This window comes from Microchirus variegatus (genome assembly GCF_963457635.1).
Source record: "Microchirus variegatus genome assembly, chromosome: 12".
Taxonomy (NCBI): Eukaryota; Metazoa; Chordata; class Actinopteri; order Pleuronectiformes; family Soleidae; genus Microchirus; species Microchirus variegatus.
The window spans coordinates 11,320,765-11,348,204 of NC_139813.1; the positions used below are offsets into that span (position 1 = coordinate 11,320,765).

The 27,440-nt window shown below is 40.3% G+C and overlaps 1 protein-coding gene across 1 annotated transcript; it reads left to right on the forward strand.

Moving 5' to 3' along the window:
* Positions 1 to 17,261: 17,261 nt before the first annotated feature.
* Positions 17,262 to 25,675, forward strand: tbx18 (T-box transcription factor 18). The gene is made up of 8 exons (XM_083898762.1): positions 17,262 to 17,659; positions 18,847 to 19,009; positions 19,295 to 19,396; positions 20,585 to 20,756; positions 21,050 to 21,217; positions 21,740 to 21,804; positions 23,109 to 23,203; positions 24,152 to 25,675. The coding sequence occupies exons 1-8, from the start codon at positions 17,422 to 17,424 to the stop codon at positions 24,688 to 24,690; spliced, it is 1,542 nt and encodes a 513-aa protein (XP_083754888.1). The 5' UTR covers positions 17,262 to 17,421; the 3' UTR covers positions 24,691 to 25,675.
* The last annotated feature ends 1,765 nt before the right edge of the window (positions 25,676 to 27,440 follow it).

Sequence of the window (27,440 nt, forward strand, 5' to 3'; positions counted from 1 at the left end):
TCTTTGTTTTGACTTGTGAGAGAAAATGTGCATGTGTTTCTGTGTGAATGTGATTAGGTATGTGGGGTGTTGGCCATTAAAACAGGCTAATAAAGTCTGTTCCCTTTCATTAGTGAGTGTTAAAAATGGCCTGGCAATGTGAGTTTGTGTGTGTGTGTTTAGGTGTAGGTGAGCTTGACTGTGTCTGTGTTAACTAGGTAATATTTTGTGCAGACAGACAGTGTACACTTGCCCATGTGTGTGTTTGTGTGCATTCATTAAGCATGTGTTATATTGTTAATAGCACACCTCGTTGGCCAGGCAAAATGAGGTCATTAAACTGGTGTACAACTGCGCTCGTGTACTCGGATTTAACAAAGGCAAGCCTATATTTGGGAGTCTCTGAGTTGTGTTTGTGTGTTTTGAGCATTGCTTCACCTCCTCACAGCTGTTATAGCACATAAAAAAGCGAATGTTATATCCTGACAATTCTTTTAAAGAGATTCTACCCCACGATCATAACAAATTCTGATCATTAAAGCTGTAGTGTGTGACTTTTAAACATAAACAAATGTATTTTTACGTACAATGAGTTCACATAATGTCAATTAAGCCTATCAGTAGTTCTCGTTATAGTGTTTTGTTTTTGAAAGTGATGTGTTTTTACACGACGACTGATGAAAGGCAGAAGCGTAACAGCTATACTAGTAAAATTAGCTAGTTGTTGTGATGCTTTTGGTTACAGAAGTTACACACTGGAGCTTTAAGAGAGGATTGAGTCACATTAGTGCTTCAGCAATGTTGTCAGAGTCAAACACTTTTTGGGGCCATAATGTAGAATGTCACAATTTATTACGGACTAAGGATGACACTGTGCTGCTGTGTCAAATTATCCACCGGACCAATTATAAAAGTTTCCCTGTGTTCACTTTCACAGGTTAAAACATTCCCTCCAACATTTACCACAGTTTTGATTTCCATCCATTCATCCGTACATTAAAACATCTGTATGTGCATGACTGAATTGAATAAAACCATAACTGCCAGGTGACTCCTGAAGCAAACAGCTAACTCTTTGGCCACTAAATGTTGCCCCATATTTAACCAGCGAGTACCAGTCTTTGTGCTGACATAACAAACTGCCCTCTGCATCTGGAAACAAGACTCATGAGAAAAGTGAGCGTGAACCAAAACAGTAAAGCTGCAGGCTGTAAAACAAAAACATGAGCTGAATGACACCAACAGTGGGGACACAGCACTGTGATAACTTTGATAATTCTCCTTTACTATTACACACACTAAATTTGTTCACTGTTAGTTATATTTTTAACTATAAACATAGAGGCTGTAGAGGCACGTATGTGGAGGTGGGATGAGTTTCTGCCTATCACCAGGAGCACAGATGATGATGTGTTCACACAGCTGCATTCTCAGATGTGACTGTTTTAGCAGCTCCAAACTCGGCACCTCACAGCGGGACACACTTTATTGCAACATGCACCCCTCCCAGTCATGCCTGGTTACTTTGTTTCTTATAAGCTCAGGTTTGGAATCATAAAAACTAAAGCATGAAGACAATCTAACCTGGACACCTTTGACTGCGTCCATCTGAGTAACTCAGAAGTCTGTACCTATGTGATACTGCCGACAGAGGATTGAAATATATTTTTGTTGTTTCTTTATAGAAGGGTTTTTGCCAGTTGCTTGTTGACAGCCAACAAAATAACTTAAGCAAGTTATAAAGTCAGGTTGTGTGGGTAAAATTTACATAATAGCATGCTGCACCAGGCCATCGGACACTGCATGTTCACTTATTTTGCACTGATGGATTTGCAGAATTGTGAAATATTTACATTCTTATCTCGACCCGTTAATTAAGTAAATAAAAAGGCCGGATCATCAACTTTCTCAAACATTTCCCTTCTGTAAAAACAGTCTTCACACTTGTGTTCAGTCATATTTTTGGTAGGAAACTGTGTGCAATGAAAACCGAGGACAGGACATAGGATATTGTTTCTGGAAAGTGACACCTCGGCTAAGTTTTTCTAATATTTTTATTAATGTGCACCACAAACCAATTCAAACGCCTCGATTGTATCAGGGTGGTGACAGACGGACGTCTCGCTGGTGACATTTCAGAACTTTGAAGGATGTATTTTGAAAACTCATTAGATCAGATCAACTTAACCTGATACGTCAAAGGAAATATTTCAGGATGTGTGCTGCATTAGGATCCTTGTGTAACAAGCATAAAAGCTGCAATCGTGACTCAAACTTTTACCATCTGTTAATGAAGGCAGATGGAGGTTGCCTTTAATTTAGTGCAACTTTTATGTCCGCCTTTAATGAGTCGTTCACCATGTGCACCAGTGTCATGTGTGAGCTTGGGTCTTTCCTGTGGTGCCTGCCTGCCCGTCTTCCAGTGCTAATGTGCTAATCTGCTGTTTAGTCCAACCAGATGGGTTTCTCCCCCCGCACTGGGGGGGAGGTGGGGAGAGGGGGGAGAGAGAGGAAGTTACCTGCAGAGATTTCCCCTCATTAAAAATCCCTCAGCCTAAATCACACACCCCACACTCAGCCCCATCCCTTCCTCGTCTCCCCTGCTTCCATCCTCCCTTCCCAGGATAAGGGAGCCAACTTTTATGAAGCACTGACAGGCTGAGACACACAAACCCCTCCACTGCATCTCCCTTCCACTGTCTGTGCAGCACTTTACTTCTTCCTGGTTATTTATTTAAATCTAAGTTTGAAGGCGAGCCTGAATTGAGGCGTCATCGTTTGGCATCGACATCACAGGCCCGTTGGCATATGAAGTGATTTCACATAAAACTAACACATTCCTTCGCTGTAGATGAGGATAAAGTGAGGCGGAGATGAAAGTGATGTGAGATCTGAGAGCGAGATATGATACGTGTGTGCGTGGAAACACAATATGCAAAAGAAAGAGGAGAAAAACACATGAAACCAAGTCACAGCGACCACACATACTCCATGTCTGTCATTCACACACATGCACACAAGCACATGCTAACAGCTCTCTTGCCGATACCTAAACCATCATGCATGAGCATATATTCAGCAAGCAAAGGGAGGTGTAGAACTGTGGGTGGGAGGAAACAGGGATGGAGGAGGTGGGGGGGGGGGGCTTGAGAATGGTGTTAAAAACTTCTTTAGAGGGCAAATAAGAGAAGACTGTTTAAAAGCCTGATTAAAATTCTTATGCTTTATTACTCTGCTCTTTCAATGAGCTGTTGACAACAAAAAGGAAAAGGGGGAGAGGAAGAAGGTGAAAGAGAGCCCGTTTTAAAATAAAACTCATGTCAGTGACAGGAAAAAAGAGAGAGGGAGAAAAACCATCATATCAAATTTAAACTCATGGACAAACATGTGACCAAGGTTAGCAGTGGCCACCTCATGCACACGCAGGCATTGTCTTTCAGCACAAGACAATGATCTCTTTTCCTGGACTGTCTACACACTCACACACTCCAAACCAAAACCGCAGGACTAAAAATGGGTCCCTGTCATAGTCTATTAGGAGTAAATTTGCTGTGTCCACAGAGCTGTTGCTCTCTTGCCCATTTAGGCCTTTTTCGCCGTGTTTTGAGCGCTCACTGGATTTCAGCCTCTCACCACCTCATTGCTGCTGCCTGGCAGTCTGATCGGCAGATACCATCAGGCCTGTTTTCTAAAGAAGTTTTTAAAAAAAATGCATGCCAACAATCCATCATCTCCTGTCAAGCCATGTACATTTGCATTGTGCATGTGCATTTCTCACAGAGCTCCTCCTTCTCCACTGTCTTCTTTGGATCCAGTTCCTTAAAACTGCTCTAAAACTAACATCTTGTGCATGGACAGCAAATGCATGGAATTATACAGTTTCAGTTCTTTATCAAAAGGATAAATGCAATTTTTTTTAAAAAGAGAGCTGTTACACTCAGTGTATTTTTCTTTGAAATCATACTGAGTATATCTGCATAATAGCTCTAATTATTTAAGAGATTATTTAATATTTTCCAGGTTTAATAATGGAGAGAAAGGTGCGGCCTTATTGCCAGAGATAATGTTGACGTTGGATGATTATGGAAAACCCTTGATTGCTTTTCATGATAATAACAACAGTTTTTAAGGAGAACATTTTGGGGAATAGAACAAAAATGGCAAGCAAAGGAAATACAGTATATGAAGTATATAGATGTATAAATACCATACAGTGTTGTCACTACTAGTTTCCAGACACTGAGCAGAGATCACAGTTGTGTAATTATGAACTGCCAAATAACATTCACGTTATACCACTTGCAAATGCATTTTACACTTAGTTTTTTGGTACTTTTTGTGATGTGATTTGAACAGAGCTACACATTCTTTGTGCTAAGATAAGCTAACTCTGGCAGACACTAATGTGTCAATGTTGTTCCCTTAATTTCACCCAAAATGTCAAACTACTGCCTTTAATGATTGTTTTTTAATGTATCGCCCTATGTCAGCTGAGATCGGTGTGGAGGATAAAGCGGTAGAAAATGAATGGATGGATAGTGTGCATAAGTTGAAAAATATAGGGTCATGTTGTGGTGAAGATTAGACGACTAAATCACACAACTTGACATGTTGATCAGTATGAAGTACTGATATCCTGTCAAAATAAAAACATGGTGTTTTTCTCACTCAGCGGTTCAATCAATTTCAGTTTAATGGTTTTTGTGCTGGAGACCCAGTGGTCTCTCTGTTGCTAAGAGTTGGAGTTTGAGTGCACCATAAAGTCAAGGTTTCCAAAACATTTTCAAAGTCAGGACCTATAATAAAAAATGTGTTTCGGGGCCACTCAGCCAAGGCTGCATGATGAAAACTGAAAACATTAAAACAATTCCCCAGAAAAGAAGCAAAAGCCATTTAGGGTTGTAAATAACAGTTGAGAATCTATGCTGTAAATCACAGGCCTGACTGGAGCCGACTTCAAAGTAAAAGTCTAATATAATGAATGACATCAACACAAAAATATTGTGTATTAGCGCTGCCTATCTGTCCATCTATATGCACTAATCCTTTCAGCCACATGAGGCACGAGTATTTACAGGAATCCACAGCAGTCCTCTCTACACACTTGATTTATGGACAATTACACTATCTGTTTCCCTGCTGCTTATCTGTCAACACAGTTTGAAATATAGGCCGCAAGCCATTCAGGGACCAAGGATAAATTAACAAAGCTGACCCTCGAAGAAAACGTAGGAGAATACAAACAGACAGAAAGAGAAAGACTGCATTAAGAGTGAGGAAAGAATATTTGGGTGAAAGTGCAGTGATTTAACTTTGTCACTAAAATACCAGTTATGTTGGAACACTTGTTTTTAGTTCTCAGGCTAAAGAACACACATTCAGCCCCGGTGCAGCCCAAGAGACTGCCTGTTGTAATTACCTCCTCTGCACAGCACGTTATGAAAGAGAAACACACTGTCACATACACCATTAACTGCAACAGGAATACAGGGGTGTTTTTAATAAACCTATAAATGTTGTTTACATAGCACACGGAGTCAAAGGACATGGACACTGATGCTCCCTGACAGTAATGCATGCTGCTAATCTCTGTGTTTCTAACCAAAGGCCTTTTTCTTGGCTCAGTGGTGACAGTCAGCTCTGAGACGGGGCTTTCAGCACAACACAGTCAGGACAGATTTAGGCAAAGACTTTGTGATTCTGAGCCTTAATGCTGCGGCTTCCTGCAATGATTCATGTGTGTGTGTGTGTGTGTTCAATAGTTTGACATGTATATTTTGCATGCTATATATGGAATGCATTTTTGAATGTACTGAAATACACACCGTGTGATGGTTTGAGTTTGAGAATTTATATATGCATTTAATCACTTAGTCAAATCCATGGTTCTCAAACTGTGGTACGTGTACCACCAGTTATACGTGAGCTGATGAATTTAGAGTCTAGAGTCCTCTCATTACCTTATTATGAAGTATATGTGAGAATGACGAGAGAGCAAATGTGTCTTATTGTGAATAAATCTGCCTCCTGTGAAAAGTTTGTAGCCAACTTTACTCAACTTATATTATACACCACTTTGTTTTAACTTTGTCAATGATGGTGTTACTTTGAGAGCTCTCTATATTTTCTCAGGTAGTACTTGGTATAAAACATTTGAGAACCACTGAATTCAATCATTTGGGGGGAGAAGGGGTCTCTCTCTTGACATTCAAAATGAGTTAAGGCGGATTAGGTTGTTTTGTTTTGTTTTAGTCATTTAGTCATTAGAACTGTGTCTAAAAAAACCTCTCACAATACTTAATAAATATATACACTACCGGTCAAAAGTTTTAGAACACCCAAATTTTTACAAAGGTAAGTAGTGAACTGCTAGAGGTTAAAAAATAGGTAAGGTTACCCAAAAACGAAAAAGAAGTTCAGTTTCAACTGTGAAGAGAAGACTTCGAGTTGCAGGTTTTGAACGGTCGAGTTGCAGCAAGAAAGCCATTGCTAAGACGTCAGAATAAGAAGAAGAGGCTTGCCTGGGCCATGAAACACCGCAAAGGAGTTTTGTACGCAGTCGAGTAGGTGAAAGGATGATGACGATGAAGATGAGCCGCCTATCACAAGTACCCACAATCCCACGTTCACAAAAGATTTGTCAGTCCAGTCCAAAATAAATGCTCATGTTCTTGTGTGACATGTGTTTCATAATAATATTTTGTAATGCTCCCGATTTGCTCTTATAATGATGTGTATGTTGACAACGTGTGAACTGTGAGTCAGTCTGACACTTAGGTAACTGTCCATTTGTCATTTTGTCAAAAACCTCAAATATAATTCAAACCCTATAGGCCAATGTGTATATTGCAGTTTCATAACAGCTGTTGTTACCTTCTTAAGTTGCACACTGAAACTAATATGTATTCTGCAGACATGTACTAGTTTTTTCATGTTGTTCTTAAATAATCATACTTTTGATTGCCCTGCTCCAAAGTATGCAAAGAATGACCAATTTATTAATCGTTACCATGAGGTAAAAGTATTCTAAACTGTTTCTAATAAATGAGACAGCATGCAAACAAACAAACAAGCATCACCTTGGTGTACTCAGCAGGTGTGATCAGTCCAGCTGCTGAGGGGACGTGGCATCTTCCTAACAGCCTCATTAACAAATCATAAAAAACTCACATGAACATGAGCGTGTACATGTGTGTACTTATGTGTATTTATGATATATTTTCTTCCATAAACACTGACCTTGTCTGGACCAATAGTCGTCATGGAGACCAAAACCAGGTCAGAGTGAGGAAGAATCTTATTTCTGAGGAGGTGGTTAAGTTTAAGATTTTAATTTTGGTTAGGGTTAACACTAGGGTTAACGGCTGTCCAAATGTATGTGTGTGTGCGTACTCAGACCATGTTCAGATAGTCAGTCCATGTGAAAGATCAAAGACCTGGCCAGCAGATGATGAGTACAGTCAAACACATGCACACTAACAGCTCAGCTGAGTCAGAATGTGTTGTTTCTGGAGCAATTAGAAGATCTGAGTGAAGGAGTGCCAGTGTGTCAGCTGGCTTAAATAAAATCAACAACTCTTCATTTTGTAGGATAAATAACTGAAAAATGGACGCAAAGACAGGCTGAAGAGGCAACAGCCAAAACAACGCCCTGCCTTTTCACTCGATTCTTTAATACTGCACTGGTGTCGTATCGACTAGAGATGTAATAATAATATCCCACTGTATAAACATCAGCCCAAACCACATTCATAGTAAATTGTTCTGCTTTAATCTCACATTTCTATTGGTATATCTGAACCATGTATTTTCCGCCTTCTCCATCCACAACCTGTTGGAAGCAGTCAACATCTCTGGAGTTTATTCAGAGCCACAATGACACGTGGCAGTTTTGTAGGGATGAAAAATATCCCCCCAGCCCTTAATATATGGAGAAACCCTATAGTTGTGAATTCAGCAAACGGCGTAAAACGCATATACACATGTGCGTTTCGCGACCAGGCTATAATATGTTTGGACAGAGCAGGATGCCAGGCTGTGCCCGTTAAAGGCTCTAATGTGGCGGTGGTTTCATGGTGGTTGGCACGGATCAGCAGGAAGAGGGCAAAAGGAGGGATATAAAAAATGAGGGAGTGATGGGGTATGAAGGAAGGAGGGAGGGATGCCTGGAAAAAGAAGGAAAAGAGCAGGAGCAAGCTAAAGAAAGAGGACTATATTTACAGAGGCGCACCACAGGCATCAAACGGTCATAGATATATGAATTCTCTTTCTTCTCACACTCCATGTCCTCACTTTATCCCTTTTTCCCCCATTCTCTCACTCTGGGGGAAGGCCCCATTCACAGTATGGTCCTATGGTGATCAGAGTGGAACCTGCCCTCTTCCTCTGTGTCTCTCTCCACTGTCTTTCATCCAGTCTTTACTTTTCATTTTGCCATGGAGAGAAGGATCAGTCATACTTCAGCTAAATGTTCTCTATTACTCAGATCTTGGCAGCGTGTCACACACATACATGTTTTCTGTCTTATTTATATCTTAGCAAGGACATAATGCATTTATTTTGTCTAAATCATCAGAACTAAGTGCCTAACCTTAATCCTAACCCTAAACTAAAACCAATACTAACCCTAAAACCAGAATTTAAGCCTGGAAAAGGTATGGGGCCCAGGCAAAACGTCCTCACAAGGATAGGTTTTTACATTATTTGGACGTCACAAAGACATAAATACAAGTATAAACAGTGTATACACACACAGAGGTTTGTGCAGCTCTCCTTATAATGACTGCATTGACTTCCATTCATTTGGACAGTCTAACCAATGTGTTATCCCTAACCTTAACCAAAACCAGTTAATGTCTGACCCTAACCTTTACCTAACCACAGTTCAAATCTTACCCATAAACTCAACCAGTTCCTGAGAAATGAGGTTCCACCTTATTGGGACCAGGTTTTACTCTCCATGAAGACTGTATACAAATACAGTACATTAAATTGACTAAATACAAGCACAAACATATGCACACACATGAATAGAGACACGAGAACAAGCAACTGACCGCTGAAAAAATGCCTCTGGGTGTTTCATATTTCCTTTGCTGCAAAAACAAGCTGTCACAAAAAAACACCACAGTCATCGGTTTGTGTCAGAGTGTGTGTTTGTGTTTGTGTGTGTGTGTCAATGAAAGAGAGTGACAGAACTAGGGAGGAAAAGAAAAGATGACCTTCTCTCATTCATAAAGCTTCTCTAAGTATTTCTTCATACTCGTATGACTCTTACACACTTGTATGCACGCACACACACACACACACACACAAAGAGAGAGAGAGACACTCACCAGCTCACAAGCAGAGCAGAGCGGATATTCTGGGTGGTGTTATTCCAGGTGTGGAGTCGTTGAGGTCTCCATGCTGTGACCCTGTTATCCTGGGAAGAAGGAGAGTATTAGAAGCATGCCGGGAGAGGAAGAGACTCTATATCAAAAACACATTTTAGCCTCAGGCTGTATCACTGCAGCTATATGTGTGTGTGTGTGTGTGTGTGTGCGTGTGTGTGCGCGCGTGTGCGTGCACGTGTGTGTGTAAAGGCTTTATCAATCAATAGCAGGCAAATTGTGACCATTAGATGAAGCTGAAGGCTGAATTCTTAAAACTCAGAACACATTTCTTTCTGTGGCTCTGTGCACACTAGTTAAAAGGAAGAAGTACAGTAAGAGAATAAAAGTGAAAATCACTCTGTTCAGCTTGCAAACTCACGACAATTAGCTATAAATCAAGTCTCTTGTAACTTTAAAGTTTGCATGACCAATCCTTCACTGGTTATAACTAAAGCCTACACTGTAAATGCCTCGTAAACATAAACAGACGAGAGCGTGTTTGTAAATCATTGCATTAGTCATTATCAATAAGATTATCTAAATCGGATTTACTCTCTGCAGGATATGTGACTTTTTTTCTTTTTGCACATTCCTCAGCAGTGAAAACAGTTACAGTCTCTCTGCACAAAATTTTTAATTTTTTATTTAACATTTCTTGTTTTTTCCTCATTTCTATTAAATCAACGTTGTTTTATGTCTGAATCTAAATCAATTTAATGTAATGCATAATGCAGATTATTTCAAATGTCCCTATAGGCTTTGAAGATTGCATACACTGAGTAAAATGAATGGTTTAATTTGTGTATTAAGTGAATTTGATGATTTTATTAATAATTTGATGATGACAAATCAGTTATTTTTTTCAATCTCAGCAAAGAAAAGCCACGTAAATCCACAAATGAAAAGAATGAGTTCTGATCAAACATTGACTGTCAGTAACTAAGTAGCTACAGCATCATCATATTCACACGACAGCATATTTTTTCATGAGTTCGCTTCTAAAAGCTTTGCTGTCTTCAGTCTCATTTAGAGTTTGTTGTTTTCCTTCATTGTAAAAACTGCCATTACGACGATTTGAGCCTCAGAGTGGCTTAAATAGCAACTCGCTGAAACACAAGGTCATAAAATGTCATATATATTGTACATATGCATGATTTGTGCCTTTTCTTAAACACAGAGATTTCTTAAATGCAGCAGTAAAACAGAATTCCTTAAATGTGCACTAAATGTTAGTTAGCATTTCGGTCTGGACGTCGACTGCAGGCAGAGCTGAGACTGAGACGAGCTTTAGCGGACGCCTTCACCGCCAAACGCTAACGACTTTGCTCTTTGATTAAAAAAAGAGAGAACCTAAATGCTTCCAGTTGAGCCAAAGAAAAAGAAAAGGAATAAAACTCCAACATCTAAGAGATGAAAATAACCGTTGTTCTCCGGTTTTAAGAGGCACGTGTGCTGGGGTTGGCCTGAGACGTCAGTTACGAGCTGCAGATGTTTGTATGGCTTTTTTTTATATAATTGTTGTTATTTTCAAATTGCGGTGATTCCGTGATGAGTTTGCACTCGTTAGGAGAGTGTGTGTATGTCTGTGTATGTGTGTGTGTGTGTGTGTGTGTGTGTGTGTGTGTGTGTGTGTGTGTGTGTGTGTGTGTGTGTGTGTGTGTGTGTGTGTGTGTGTGTGTGTGTGTGTGTGCACAGAAACATCCTAAGAAAAAAGAGACGAGTGAGTTTCATTAACCATTGCTTAATCTGTGTGTGCTTTTTAGCTTTTTAGCAGCTCATCATGTAGTGTAATCACAGGAAACTATGACGGTTACACACCATGATTGACTACGCACTTACACATACACACTCAGAACACACAAACACAACACCACACAGCTAAGAATTGAAGAATTCCCTGGCACTGAACAAAAAAGGGGTAATCAAACACTTGGCATACACAATCCTGCCTTCTAATGACCATGTGCACACACACACACACACAGCTTTGATTGGTCTCTTCATGTGGTTTTAAGGGTTATGAGAGGAGAAAATGTTTTCACCTCTTCTTATACGAGATGAAGAACGCCATAAAAACAACACCTGCTTACTTGTTCTCAGCCCATCATGTCTGCCACTCCATTCTGTCCTTCTTTTGAAGGCAGTGAGGTCATGAGACAGGGCTTGTTTTGTTGCCGTGAAACAGAATGAAACACGTCGCACTGGCAATTTAGCTAATTCTCACCCAAAGCATGTTAAAAGGGAAGTGTGATGCCTTGCTATAGGGCACATGCTCTGGTCAAGCCTGTCAAGTTAAAGCAGCTTTAATTGCATCTCATCACCTGGCATGTATAAATAATCCAGGTGCAGACGATGAGGTGATGAAACAGAAATGAGCCGATAAGGGTTTCTTGAAAAAAATGGTTTTACAATCTGTTCTGTTCACTTGTGCAAATCATGACTCGGCTATGTAATTAATAAGAGCTGGGCCCAGACTGAGGTCTCCTGCTGCCTCACTTAAATATGACTTTCACCTCTGCTGAACTGATTTAAGTTTAGAAATAAGTTATTTACAGCACTGCAGTATATAGAGTCGCCTTTAGTTAGACGCACAACTAAACTGGCTAAAACAACGGCAGTGATGTTGTTTTCAGTCACTCTCGAAATCACACTCGCATTCAACTGCTTTGTTTTCCCAAATTCTGTTGGGACTTTCTTGATTTGGGTCAAACACAACACTAAAACAAACTCTGAGAAGAAAAGAAAGAGAATAAGGAGCGCTACTGTTTGACACAGAGTGGAACAAATATCTCAAACAATGTGCTCTTTGGTGCATGATGTGCACAGCAAAATATTTGAAAACCGAGGCTCTCGGGGTTGTGGAAAAAAACAACAAACGGGAAAAAAAAAAAGGTTTTTATGGTAAAATTTAAAAAGCAGCATCAATGCATTGTGGGAAACTCAGATTGACAAATCAGAGGTGAAGTGCAAATGGTAAAATTACCCTTATCTTGTAATAAAGTATGAAATAGACAATAACGTGCTGTTGCATGATGCCCCAACAGTCTCTGTTGCTAACACTTTTTGAGTGAAAATGTCTTAACACGTCAAAAACACCACATATCATTTTAGGTTAAAAATGAACGCTTAAAATGGCATCTGTAATATGCATAATTCAAAATGGCATCTGTACGATGAGTATACAAGTGATTATGCAATATTTATTAACAGTTAGTTCTACAAAGGCTCTTTTTTTTTTTTACCTACAATGTCACATACACACAGAAAATCTCTCTCACACACACACACACACACACACAGCATCAGTCAGTAAAGCTCACGAGCTGAAAACCCTCAAATCTCTCTTCTAATGCCGTAAAGCTGGGGTCTACAAGTCTGGAAAAGCCACCAATAGCACTTAAAAAATGGAACCAATGCATCCCAGGCCTCTCACTGAAGTTACACCCTCAAAATAATATGAAAGTACACACATCAGTGACATCAAATACAACGTGATTCACTGGTAAGTATGATGGTAATGAATTACAGGTACAAATTCACATACAGCAGTGTATTACTCTGTGTTTATTACAGTATTGCAAGAGATTAAATAAATAAGTGATCGAAAAACTGTATGAAAAGGAGAGCATTCTACAAAATAATATTGCAGATAATATGTAATAGTTTAATGCATTTTAAAATATCAGGTTGTGATCAGTTAACGTCTGCATCTGTGCCTCGTTACTGCAGCTGCTATGCATCACATTAACACAGTCATGTCTGAAGTTTAAATAATGATTAAATAAAGGTATTACAACTGGTCTGCATGAAGACAAATTAGAAATTACAAAAGGAGCGTTATGTTTGCTTGATGGGTCGAAGAAATGTCGTTACATTGTGACATTTGTTTACATCAACAAGGACAAGGTTATTATCAGTCATCCTGAAACTCTTTAAATGTGATATGATCAAAATCAGGCTTGGCTCTGAGTTGCATTTTTGATTTAGAAATGCAAGGTTTTCTCTTTGTGTGTGTGTGTGTGTAAAACAATGCATGGCAGCCAGAGCAGGCGTTCAACTTGAATAACATCCGAGACACACACACACACAGAGGCCTGAATAAACGGCGTCAGGACCGGAACCGGCTCGTAAAGAAATTCAATAAATGCCATATATCCATCAATTTCCATCAAGCGTGTCAGTAAATACCAAGTTCTCAATGGAAGGTTAACTTTATGAAAGGGAGCAGGGGTCACTTCACTCGGATGATGAGTGACTCTCAGCCAGCACAAGCAGGATATGCTCGTTGGCTTTGTGGCGCTGGCACGGCTGCAGATACAGGAGTTAGGACTTTGCTTGTCTGGGATCAGCCCGTCTCCCAGGACAAGCAGCAGGGGGGGGGGGCGAATGAGGGGATCCTGATCCTGCATGCAGGCGGCAAACACACGGATGAAAATGCATGCTGCATATTTTCCCCATCACAACATCCTCCTTTACTTTCCCCACTCTGAGTTAAAAAAGATCAACATGACTTAACTGTGTTAAGGTATCACTCCCTCACTCTTAAGACACTTAAGAGTTTACTTTAACAACAAAGCAATAATAGTACAGTGATATTTTATTAATATTGAGGTAGCCTTATGCTAATAAAATTTTATTTTCCAATGCAAGTTCCAGCTTGGTAATAAGGATTTAATATCACAGTAATTTCCAAAGTAATATCACAGGTAATAGATTGGTCATGAAAATGACTGCAGGCCATCATCAGTGTGTTTCCTTCACAGTAAAACACTACATAACCATTGTGTTGTATCACTCTCTCTCTCACACACTCACACTCTCACTTACACACCCTCATGCCACTTCCGTCATAAAAGCCCTGGCAGTGATCCACGTGCCCATTAGCACGCGCTAAATAACTGTTAACAATGTATTACCCAGACTCCCCTGCTCCACCACATCTATACCCATGGCCCTGCGTCCCTTCAAAGCACACAGGTAATTATGTCAAAGGTTTTTTTTTAATAAACAGCACATTCTGTTTGCAGTGCAGTCACGCCCACCGTCACCGTTACACAACGGATTTGTTAAAAAAAAAACGACACTTGTTTAGGCCTCTGATTGGCTAAAAGACGACAAATCACAGCGTAAAAGCGCGCGCGCTCCACGTGACTGCGCCATTAACACTAATCCATAATTAATTCACAGTTTTAAAAACGGTGCTTGACAAAGTTTGTAAAAAATTTGGATTTTATTATTAGGCTTAAATTAATATTATTAATGGCTTATTCAGAATTGTATAATTAAATTTCAGTCGCTTGATTAATTGATTTGATTTGCCAACCTATAACTGCACTTGTTACACAAACAAATGGCATTTTTGTATTTTAAAAAATAAATAATCTGCTTCGACCTGCAGAATTGAAATAATAATAATAGTATTTATTATTATTAATATTATTATTATTATGGTTATAAAACAGAAAAATATGAAGCTCAAGGTGTGAAAAATGATTTCAGCTGAATAATAAAATCCCCAGTGCACAGAATAAAATAGGCCGAACACAGAGTCCTCCCTCAGTGATGTGAGAGGCAGAGCATGTGCAGAGTTACACTGAGAGCAGAAAGAAAGAAAAACATGTTTGTTTTACAGGTGAACTCATTCACGCTGCTTCAAATACGCCCTGAGCGATTATTAAGTACTTGAGTACTTAATAATCTAAACGATAGTGTTTCCGCAATAGAAGTTTGAGTGAGTCCGTGTTTTATTGTCTCTGTTGGCAGTTGTGTTGTGTTTATGTAAAGTATTATCATGTTATGACTTATTAAAGAATCGTGGATAAAATGGCAGATACAGTGAACTCAGTGCACCTGCTGAAGAAAGACTTAACAATTCACTGTGTCATGAAATGGCTATTTTTATTCATTATTAATTGTATTAAACACAAACAAAATGTGCGAAATTATATGTGCCAACTGTGCCATAAAGTACGGATAAAGCATGCAATAAAAACTGCAACACAACAACAATAATAATAATAATAATAATAATAATAATAATAATAATAATAACAATGATAATAATAATAATAATAAAAATAATAATACATTTCGTTATATTTAAGTATAATTGTTATCAGAAGATTTCTCATTGTTTTCCTTTTAAAAGATGAAGACATTTTGAATTATTTCAATTTCACCTTTATTTTATTCAATACTATTCAAAACACATTAATTGCTTGTTTTAAAACTAAAAGTGAGCAGGTCAACTTTTCTTCAGAGTTTACAAGTACAAGCTAATTTAATCATGATGTTAAATATGTGTTTTGTTGTTTGTAAAAGAGAATTCTTCCGACTAAATAAATAAATAAATAAACAAACACCGTTCCATCACTACATCTCAATTTTAACTATCTCTCCATTTGAGAGCAAAAAAGTAATTCAACAATAATTATTCAAAAATATGACGCGTTTAAAGTCTCACGGGAAAGTGAAACATGACGTTTTTGATCTGATAACCCATACAGAGGATAAGCACGGGCACGGACCCGCCGCATCAAATACACCACTTCGTATTATTATGCCAATAATAAGCGACGGCGACGTGTTTTGTTTATTTAACCAACAAACCACGAGAGTCCTCGAGCTTAACTTAACACAGCGGTCCACAGGAGGAGGAGGAGGAAGAGGAGGAGGAGGAGGAGGAGGAGGAGGAGGAGGAGGTCACCGTGGCAACAAGGAAGCTTCAGGGAAACAGAGAGAAGCCTAATTAAAGTCAAATGTGGATAATCACACGGTGGTTGCTTAGTAACAAATTGAGCAGGTTAATTAAATCAGGAGATTATTTCCACATCAATTACGCAAATGTTACACGAACTCTGGCCTAAAACGCACACGAGCACAAACATGATGTTTATTTATAGCCTGGTACGCAACATTCCCCGAGTGACCACATCCACGCTGCCTTCAGAGTGCAGAGGATTATTGACAAACGAGCAAAGACGAAAGATAATCCAGCTCATTTGTGATGGTGTTTTAAACCACAGTCCTGACGCTTTAACTGTCATGTTTTCAATCTTCTTCAATCAATTACATTTCGAATTTTCAATTTCAATTTCACACCAAAGCTACGCACATTAGTGCACCACAGGCCCGTGGAAATGATTTATTATTGTTATATTATTATTATTATATTATTAAACCTTACATTCGTTTATAAAGTAAATTAAGATGCATGTTTGTTAGAGTTTCTGCAGAACACTAATTGCAGTGGGGGAAAAAAATCAGGTAATTGAAATTAAGGATGTTGTAAAATGTTATTGTTTAATTAAATATAACAACAGCTGAATTTTTGCTGTGTGTTTATTTTATTTTGTAGCATACAGAAGACGCGTTGGATAACAGGCATCATTTATTTTATTATATCTTGTACAATTTGTGGAATGCAAAAATAATTATTCACAAAATTTCTTTTTTCCTTCTTAGGTTTGTGAACATACAGGGCGTCATATTTATTTTGGCCGTACATTATCACACGCACAAACACAGTTTGGGGTTAGACATGAACATGTAGGTCAGGATGAGAGCAGCATCCGTGGCCACAGTGCAGACTAAAGCATGTCGGACCGCTGCGTGAAAATGCGCGCGATGCCACGCAGAGAGAGATGCCCCGCATGAGTCCCTGAGCCTGGAGACATGATTCACGAGCCAACTCCTCTGTTACCACATAAGGCGGCACGAGTGGGCCCCACAGCAGGCGGGACCAGGGGGAAGTTCCGGAGGCTGTGACTACTCGCGATTGGCTGCTCCGCGCTGTGATTGACAGGTCGCTCCTCTAAGCTCCGAGTAGCTGACAGCGTCCAAAAGTGTGCACGGCTCTTACAGACAACGGAGACACTACATCTCCTCCCGGCTCCCTGTACTGACTCAGCTGTCCAGCCAGAGGACGGAGTGCCCCGTCTCACCCACGGCGCCAGGCTGTCATCGTGGATTGACATATTTCGAGACTGTGTGAACTTTTTTTCCCCCCCGCTCCCTGCAAGCTCGTGACGGCCTTTTTCACTCCTCTGTCCCGAGACACGCGAGAGAAATGGCAGAGAAGCGTCGCTCCCCGTGCGCGCTCAGTGTCAAGGCTCACGCGTTCTCCGTGGAAGCGCTGATCGGTGCGGAGAAGAGACGCAGGACGGACGGAGGAGACGATGCCGTGTGTCCCGGGTACGAGGACGGAACCGACGTCTCTGACCTGACCGGGAGCCCGGTGCCGCGTGCGGACAGAGCGTGCGCTCGAGACCAGAGCAGCGAGGCTGAGTGTGCGAGTGACGGATCCCGTAAGTAAACAACACATCTACAACATCTATAGAAATAATAGTATTTAATAGTGCTGCTAATATTATACAACAAATGAAATTGTCAAATCAAAAGTTAAATCATGGGTTGTATTTTTTTTTCTAGAATACAGCAAATTATTTAATATTTTACGCAGAAGTCTCGGGCTTGTATGTCATATTATTTTATGAAAACAAACATCAGACATGTCTGTTCATATATTGAGTCACAGCACAGTTTTAGTATCAGGACTGAGATGTGTTCTTTCTCCTGCTTGTTGCACAAGAAACTTCAGTAAAGAGACCAAAATATGAGATGCTCAGGTAAAAATAAAACCAATGCCAGGCTGTGGGTTTAGAGTCACGCAGTAGTGAGAAAATGTGATATCATATCGCAGCCCTGGTCTTGTAAATATGAGTGTGACTAATGTGAGTCGCTTTATGAGTTGTGTTGCAATCATAAACACGCCAATTAGCAGCGCGTAAAGGCAGAGGGAGAGGGCCACGGCACGGATGCTGACAAGTCTGCAGTCAGAGCATAAACCGACTGGCCCGTGACAAATTAGGATTTAAATCTACTGTAATTTAAGAAAATAAAAGCCCTTTGGCTGCAGCATTTGTCTTTGTGCGAGTTTGGCTCGTTAGGCCCGTGTCTAATGTGCATAAATTCCCAGGACTTGGCGAGGCCTGCGTGGAATATAGCGCAAATAACAACAGCAGTGAGACACATAAACACTGACGTTTATACTCAAGGACTCTATTATGAAAGTCGTTATTTTAAAAAAGAAAAGAAAATCACTGGTGCTGTATTTCTCACTCAGCTCGTACATTCAGTAATAAGTGTATTGGAGCTCGGTTTAAACAGACATAAATTACTCTAATTTTCATACAGATTCATGAACACATTTATGCATCTAAAAAAAAAAAACTACCTGCTCGAAATGACTGGAGTATATAAAATTATACACACTTCAGGACAGCACATACTTTCACATGCTACTGAATAGAGGCCTTGTTGTGTTGTTGCAATAAATACATTTCATATTTTATAGCATGTTCTATACTATATTTGTCTTTGTGTTTGAGACAGTTAAATGATTTGTGCGTTATTATTATTATGAATAATATAATTATTAATATCTATAGTAGTAGTGTTATTACAAAGTGTCACATGACTCTTTCCGGTGCAGCGGAGAGCGAGGACGCGCTGCTGGAGAGCCCGCAGCCCGCTGTTCTGTGCACGGCGTCGGTCACAGGCACCGGAGAGGAGGCCCGCGTGGACCTGCAGGGGTCAGACCTGTGGAAACGATTCCACGAGATTGGCACGGAAATGATCATCACCAAGGCTGGACGGTGAGGCAGGGCTCTTGATGAAAAATAGATACATAAACTTAAAATGTGTATTGTTGGCTAAATAAACAGAGGAAAATTTAAATATGTGTATAATTAAAAATTCAATCTGGATCATTATTATTATTGTTGTTGTTGTTTTTATTGTTGTTGTTGTTATTATTATTAATAATAATAATAATAATAATAACAACAACAAGTACTAGATTTAAGTAAGAAATGCCTTGTACATTTTAATCCATTATTAATATTATTATATTAATATTATTTTTGTGGTTTCCCTGTCAGGCGGATGTTCCCTGCAATGCGTGTGAAGATCACGGGCTTGGACCCACACCAGCAGTATTACATCGCCATGGACATCATCCCCGTGGACAACAAACGCTACAGGTGAGAGAATTAAACACGTACTCCGTGCGTAAAATGCATGACGTCAACGCAACAACGAGACGCAGTGACAATGTTAGAGGTTTTTTCAAATTGACATTAAGGAGCTTCCGATATAAGATTACACGTATGTTGCATTAATCATCGTCTTAATTTAGACTCACGAGGACAAACCTACACCAACAACCAACCCCCCATTTTTTAAACCGTGTAACCCTGGAGCTCTCTCTCTCTCTCTCTCTCTCTGCACAAATGGCGCCTGGCACCAGTGTGTGTTGTTGTCACGGTGGTTTTGTCGTCCCTTTTGGGAAGAAAAGGCCTTTTGGATGCTTATAAAACATCTCCACCCTACAGTCCAACTGACAAATGTCGTTAGAACGCACACGAAAACTAATTGGATAGATTAGGTTTAGGCTATAAATCGCCTGACGGCACCTTGTAGTTTAGTTTCTAATATAAAATGAGGAAAATATGAAAGTACTCGATTAGTATTCTTTGTTTGCTATTTTTTTCCAAATCATTGTAGTGTATTTATTCGTGTGTTCCTTTAATTTAGAATACATCACTTGTAGTGACATAAGTATGAGCCAATCTTTTTTCAAAGATTTCAAAATAACGCTTTGATACATTTTGGCTGAATAAAATTATCATCATTATTATTATTATTATTTATTAAATCCAGTGACTGATGTTAAATCAAATTGTTGCTGATGTTCCTCAAGATAAACGATCTATTCAACATTAAAATAATTGACTGTATTAGAGTTAATTACTGGCAAGTCACGTTAAAGTAAATCACTCTGTATATATACTCAACTATATAATAATTTAAGTGTCAACTACTATAATTGACAGTTGACATATTGTACTGTAATTTGGCAGTACTTTCAGTTAGAAATACTGTACTTTAATTTTAGTATACTTAAAAGTAGATTATTGCCATTTAGCAGCCATTCTCATGTGTAAATACTGTATTTCACTATAACTTCAAACATTATCTATAAGCCATTCACTTCACAATATCAATTGTAGTAGTTTCACAATAAAATTGAAAAACTGTAGAAAAATTGTGAATTTTCACAATTTCACCCATGATGCAATAGATATACAGTAACCGTGTTATTAAAAACTGTGAACTGCTTATTTACCAGCCTGTGTGTGTGTGTGTGTATGTATGTTTGATTCATGAAGGTACGTGTACCACAGCTCTAAGTGGATGGTAGCAGGGAACGCAGACTCTCCTGTGCCGCCCAGAGTTTACATCCACCCGGACTCCCCGGCCTCGGGGGAGACGTGGATGCGTCAGGTGATCAGCTTTGACAAACTTAAACTGACCAACAACGAGCTCGATGACCAGGGACACGTAAGTTACACAATAAAGACTCTTAACATATTCCTGCATGTACTAATTATTCATTGGTTGTTTATCTTTATATTTTTATGTCAATAATACCAATGTATATTATACATATTTAGTGTGATATGATAAAAACCTTTCCTATTAAATGTGTACAAGATAATAGAAGTCTGCATCTGCATACTTGGTGCAATGTTGTAATAATTACACTATAGTTTCATTTAAAAAAAAAAAAGTGGAACTATTGTAAGTGTAATTAGAGAATGAAAAGGTCATTTTTCTATTTCTTCCCCATTCAGATCATTTTGCACTCCATGCACAAGTACCAGCCCCGGGTCCATGTGATCCGTAAGGAGTGTGGAGAGGAGTTATCTCCAGTGAGAGCCATTCCTGCTGGAGAAGGCACTCACATGTTCGCCTTTCCCGAGACAGTGTTCACCACTGTCACTGCATATCAGAATCAACAGGTGGCTATTGTTCAGAAACATTGCTTTTGGTGTTGTAGCTTTATATAGAATAATAGAAAAAATACTTCAGTGCATGCGTTTGAGAAAGTGAGTGCAACATCCTGCAATTACCAGAGGACGCTTAGACATCTCTTCTGGACTTATTGAAGATGTTTTTTTATACTTTTAATTCAAATTCTTTTTTTTTACAAAAGGTATTTGGGGATTTCTTTAAAGCAGAGGTTAGCTGGGATTGTGTGACAGACGGTGCATGATGGCTGAAGTCAGAACATGGTGGCAATGCCTATAAAAATCCTTTTGGATGTGGGTCACAGAGCAGGGCCTTAAACACCACCCACAGCCTGAGCAGAGACATTTACCAACATCTACTCACACGTTCAATAATGCATGTGAAACATTTTCCTGTAAAGCTTCTCCATTCTACTTACTATCATTATACCTTCTCCATGATCATAAAGTATACTTACTACTGAAATATTTGGAAATAATAAAGAGTTATTTTTTTCTTGTTTTTCCTTTCAGATTACAAGGCTGAAAATTGACAGAAACCCATTTGCCAAAGGCTTCAGAGACTCTGGCAGAAACCGGTGAGTTCATTTTCACATTATCTCGTGCATTAGCTGTAATGTGGGATCCATGCGGCTGCATTATATTCTGCCTTGGTTGTGGTTTTTGTCACAGCTATTTCAGTCTCGTTTAATGAGGAGCAAAGCGCTTTTTTCCCTTTTTTTTGCTAAAGGAAAATGTGCAACAGCCTCCCATTAAATCTTTTCTAAATGGCAGAAAAGAACTGGTCAAACCGTACATATGTGGCACATATTATCATATTAATTGGTGATGCATTTTCATTTAAACGTGCTAAATTTAAAGCCACATTATTCCCTACAATTGCATAGTTACGGGAACATGCTTTGGGGGGTGATCTAACCTCAATTGCAAATCTAAATGGAGCGTCTGATTCCAGCCAGCCTTGTAACATAAACATCAACAGCAAAATAATAAAAGTCGAGAGTGTCCTGAAGAAAATCTGTATAAACACATTTTCTAAACATATATAAACACGGCATTAAAACAACACAGCAGTAAAACCCGAACAGTCCAAACAGCCACTCCCCTGAGGCCTCATAGAAATCATTAGAAGAGGGGCGGGTGAGGGGGAGAGAGGGAGGAAAGAGAGGAGAGGAGAGAGGGAATGTGTGAGACAGAACATTTCAGAGCTAGTAAGTTCGAGAATGGCAAACTGGATAACGCAGGGATCATGACAGCTGACCCTATAAAGTGAAACTCAGGAAGGCTTACAAAACTTCCCCTTAAATATTACAGGAAGAGTTAAGCAGTTAGCTAAATAAACTTCTGCTCTGATAGGCTGCTTTGGTGCACACAAAGTCGCTCCGGGCAGCTTGTCTAAATTATCACCGTGGCTACAACCCTGCAGGAGGGAGGACTTTTATCCTCACACTAACGAGGGCGAACAGATCACTTGCAGCAACCTTGTGCCCCACCTAGAGGAGGAGGGAGAGATGCAGGTCTTTTTTTTGGGGGGGGAAGGGGGAGTCCTACCTCATAAATCCTTGCAGCGGCTTCCTGAGCCTTCGTCCTGATTCGCCCATAAAAGCCGTGTGAAAGCAATTACCTAAGAGCACCCGGCTGGCAGCAGCCAATCGCAACGCGGCGTTTATGCCCCTCATTACCTGCCGTCGCCATGGAGATTGCGATGGCCCCACAGGCGACTAAAATGGCCGCCAGGTGGTTGGCGTAATGTTCAACGCAGAAGGCATGCTGGGAATAAGCAGCTGCAGCTGCATCGACGGCTAGAGAAAGTGCAGGAATTTATGCTCCAAATGATTTTGTGATGATTTGCGTGTAACGTTGATGAATGTGTGCTCTGCAGGATGGGTCTGGAGGCTTTGGTGGAGTCGTACGCATTCTGGCGTCCATCTCTACGGACGCTCACGTTTGAAGATATCCCCGGCATGCACAAACAAGGTACAGTGAACATCAAAGCAAATATTGAGAGATTGGGATTCGTCCAGATGAGCAGTAGGCGATGCACAATTCTGTATCACAACTGAAAGGATAACAAGATGCGAAATCCAGTTTCCCCAAAAATTTCCACTTTAGCAAAAATTCCAGTCATGTGATTACTAAATGTCCTCTTTTATTCGCTGAAACTGTTTCCATTGCGCACATGAGCACCTCCCCTTTATCGATTTACAAACTGTTCCGTCTCTTTCAATAAAAACTGTTATGTGATATTTCAAAAATATGCACTGCCTTTCGGAAAGTACGATTCCAAAATGATCAGTTACACCTTTTTATTACTCTTTTCTGATCTGCCACCAAGGTCTGAGGTCTAGGTACAGAGATCATTCAGTAAAGGTTGAGGAAACATTGTAGTCCTATTACAAAAAATGGATGGCTGTTGGTAGGAAAATGTTAGGCAATGGGTGGTTTCCTTTGTCAAAATCAGCCTTCACATTCTCAGAAATCCACCCTCAGACGTTCTACCCAAGAATTTTAACTCTTAATTAATTTCTTTTCCTGAGAGACTGCTCAGCAACAACCATTGTCTCGTAAATATTTATGAATACAAAAATATGCACACAAAGTTTCACAGGAATGGAATTATTTCCTTCTGCACTGAAATAAAATGAAATGATGGAACAGGGGAAAGAACACATTTAACGTTGCTCATTGTATGTCATGGCTGACGGGCATCCTGATGACACCCTGATGAAAAAGCAGACCATCACACTTTTTAAGAGGAAGTCAGTGGGATTTGTTTATGAGGACGAACTCACAGGGATGAGGATTAACAAAATGAACTGCAGTGTCACAACCAATCCAACCAGGTTTAAGAATCTTAGTGCATCTACTTGTATATTGTTTCAAGCTCTTGAAGATCTCTTTTTTGTGTTTTTCCTGCGTCTGTAGGAATAGCAGGAGCTCATGGAGGGGTCGGAGCATCATCTCACTTGCTCTCCACTTCCCCATGCTCCTCACCTTTCCAGGTTTGCCCTCTCAGCCCACCTGACTACGCCTGCAGTCGACCCACACACCCCCTCCATCGCTTCGGCAGCCCCCCAGAGGCGTTCCCCTCTCCCAGAGGCCCATCGGCATACGATAGTGAAGGATTCTGCTCCCTGCCCCTCCCTGCATCTCAACTTGGCTATCTATCCAATCCCACGCCACAGGGTTACGCTGGTCTTCGCCTCCACACACCGCCCTACAGCCTGTACGGTTACACATTCCCTCCGTCACCACGCCTCGCAGCCAGCCCTGATAAAATGGCCGCCGCTGCCAATGCCAATCATCAGAGTCCCTTCCTTGGCTCGTCTCCTAGCGGGACTCTAACGGACAGTCTGGGTGTGCTAAGTGGAGGACAGCAAGGCTTTTTGTTTGACTCTCGGACTTTAGGACTGGCAGGTACCCAACCAGGAGGGGCCTCACAGGTCACTGCCCACATGGGCTGAATTTGATCCCGGGCATCTAGGGTTGTCACGAAAAACAAAACGGCACCCTGGAATGGGTGAAAGTTGCTTAATCATACATGTGCTGAACAGGCATTTGAGCTGAACTGTGGACAACGAGTGACAGATCAAGCCATTGCTTCTGTGATCACATGTCAAAGCTCCTCTAATACAAGGAAACGTTTCTTAACTCTTGCGCACGTTTTCTGTGACATGCGTGTTTAGCTGCATTGGTCACTAAAGGAACAAATGTCCAGCAGCTTACATTAAGGAGTCCAAGCAACACAAGGCAGTGACTGAACTGGAACTGAATATGGACTGGGCAGACACAGAGCCACTGGCCCAACCTCTTCTACCAAGCACTTCAAACTCTGGCAGAAGGCCTGAAGCAGTGACTATCATACTCTCACAGCATTCTGCACGGCCTCTGTGATCTTGCCTACTATGAAATGGAGTTACTGAACACTACTTTTAAACTTTATTTTAAGGGACACGTTGACTAAATTACATCTTGACTGAAGTTTGGTCAGTTCAGTTCTATGTATTGACATGTGTTGGTGGTCTTACCGTTCAAGCATTAGAGGACATGCAGTTAAATTACAATATGCACTACAGACAGGGGCATTTCACCACTCGGACTGAAACAAACACACAATAAACTTTAACGCACAACACCACATATGATGACGACATTGCTGTGACATGTGAGGAGGTTAAAGCTGTTGGAGAATAATGGCTGAAGGACATATCTATATATTCTATGTCTGCTTTTTGAAGGATGGTGGAGCTGTTTGGATGGCAGAGAGAAGAATGTCGTTCCTTGTGTGATGCAGACGTAAATGCACATGGTGGCTCTGTATATAAAGGGAGAAGGGAGGCGGGAGGAGACATATGTATATAAAGGTGGCTGTGTGTTCGCACTTAGAAACCCTAACGCACCTGCTTCTGCTCTTTAGACTGGGTCAGGTACACGACAGCCGACCCTGAACTTGACTGAAAAGCTTTCTGCTATAACGTGATCTATTTTGTGATCTGTTTGAGCCAAATAAAAATATATCTATTCATGACACGATGTTTATATTTGTTCTAATCAATGTCTTTCCAATTTAACTGAGTGTGTAGTAATATATTTATGAATGCATGTACATTTTTCTTCAAACATTTTCACTGAGGCAAATACAAATTTAAGAATGAAAAGAAAATTAAATGTATGAGTGAGAGAATAAAAATAGAGATAGGGTTATGATTAAGGACAGGGCTTTGTTAGGTTGTCCAAATGAACATTAGTCAATGCAGTCCTAACAACAATAGCAATAGTATTTCTCTCTCTCTTTCAGTGTGTGTGTGTGTTTGTGCGTGTGTGTGGCGACAGGTGGTTGAGTTGTCAGCGCGCGTGTGACCTCACGATCTCAAAGTTCATGTCGATGCCTTAGAATTGACCCCCCCCTTCACATCAAAGTCATCCCACTCTGCTGAGAGCATAAGTCTTGGCTTCTCCGAGCTCTGTGACTCAACGGTTGTAATTTTAGCCCGTTTTAACACCTGAAACGACAAGTCTCCAAAATAAAATCAAGACAAAACAGGGAAAAAACACTCAGCTGTACCACTGTATGTCCCCAAAATCAGTTTTGAAAACAATAATGAGTCCATGATTAATATATGACAGAAAAAGTACTTTTTATCAGTACTTATGCTACAAAAACTACAAAAACAAATGAGGAACCTGGATCCTCTAATAACCACACACATACACCCACGTTTGTTAAAATTACAACAGCACAGATTAAAAGAGAGATACCCAATATGACCCATACATCTAAATCATTTATTTGAAAAGGTATAAAGCACAATACCAGTCTTGAGGACAACAAAGACCGTAGTTTCCTTCAAGTATGACAGAAATGAGCTAGAGTGTGTCAAGATCTAAATATGTGAAAGCAATTTAAAGTACAAAACTGAATATTTATTGTCGAAGTCAATTTTCTGTGGGTAAAACACAACTGAAGTTGCACGACATGGAGCTTAGTACAACACGGTACAGCTGCACTTGTTCTTAAATTCCCCCTCAGCTGCATAGCAGATATGCTGAACGACTGATGTTTGCTAACTCATTCCTCATGAGCGGATTTGTCGCCCTCTCCAAATGTACATTTCAAAGTTTGCCGACTGTGTTCTGCTGTTGTCCATTTCCTCCGCAGCTACTCTGTCCTTCAACCATCAGGTGTCTCTTGAGGAGAGGGTCACATGTGAGGAGGCAGAGGAGGAGAGGGAGGACGGAAGCGGGGGGAGGAGTGCTTATTTTAGAACCCAGGAATGATTGGCTTGCTGTCTCTGAGTGACAAGGGACGGGACCCCTGCCTGCTGCATCCATACCACACACACACACACACACACACACACACACGGCCGGCAACACATATTTAAACAAAAATGCTCGCTCAGGCTCCTCCCTCTGTTATTCTCTCACTGTTACTTCCTTAAACTATTTTATTTTGATAGAAGTTTTGACTTTGGGCAGAACAGAACTTATAGTCATCACTCGTATATTCACACAGACGCACCCCGGCATGGTGTCAGTGTTCCAGTGATTCTCGGCTGTGGTGAGGATCATTAACACTTGTGCATGACCAGGTGCCGACGTGACAGAACTGTCACGCCATCCTGCTGCAGTGGGAGGAGGGGGGTGGGGTTTGTTGGAGGGGGTGGAGGGAGTCAGCAAAGAACAGGAGCTGCATGTGTGTGTGCGTGTGTGT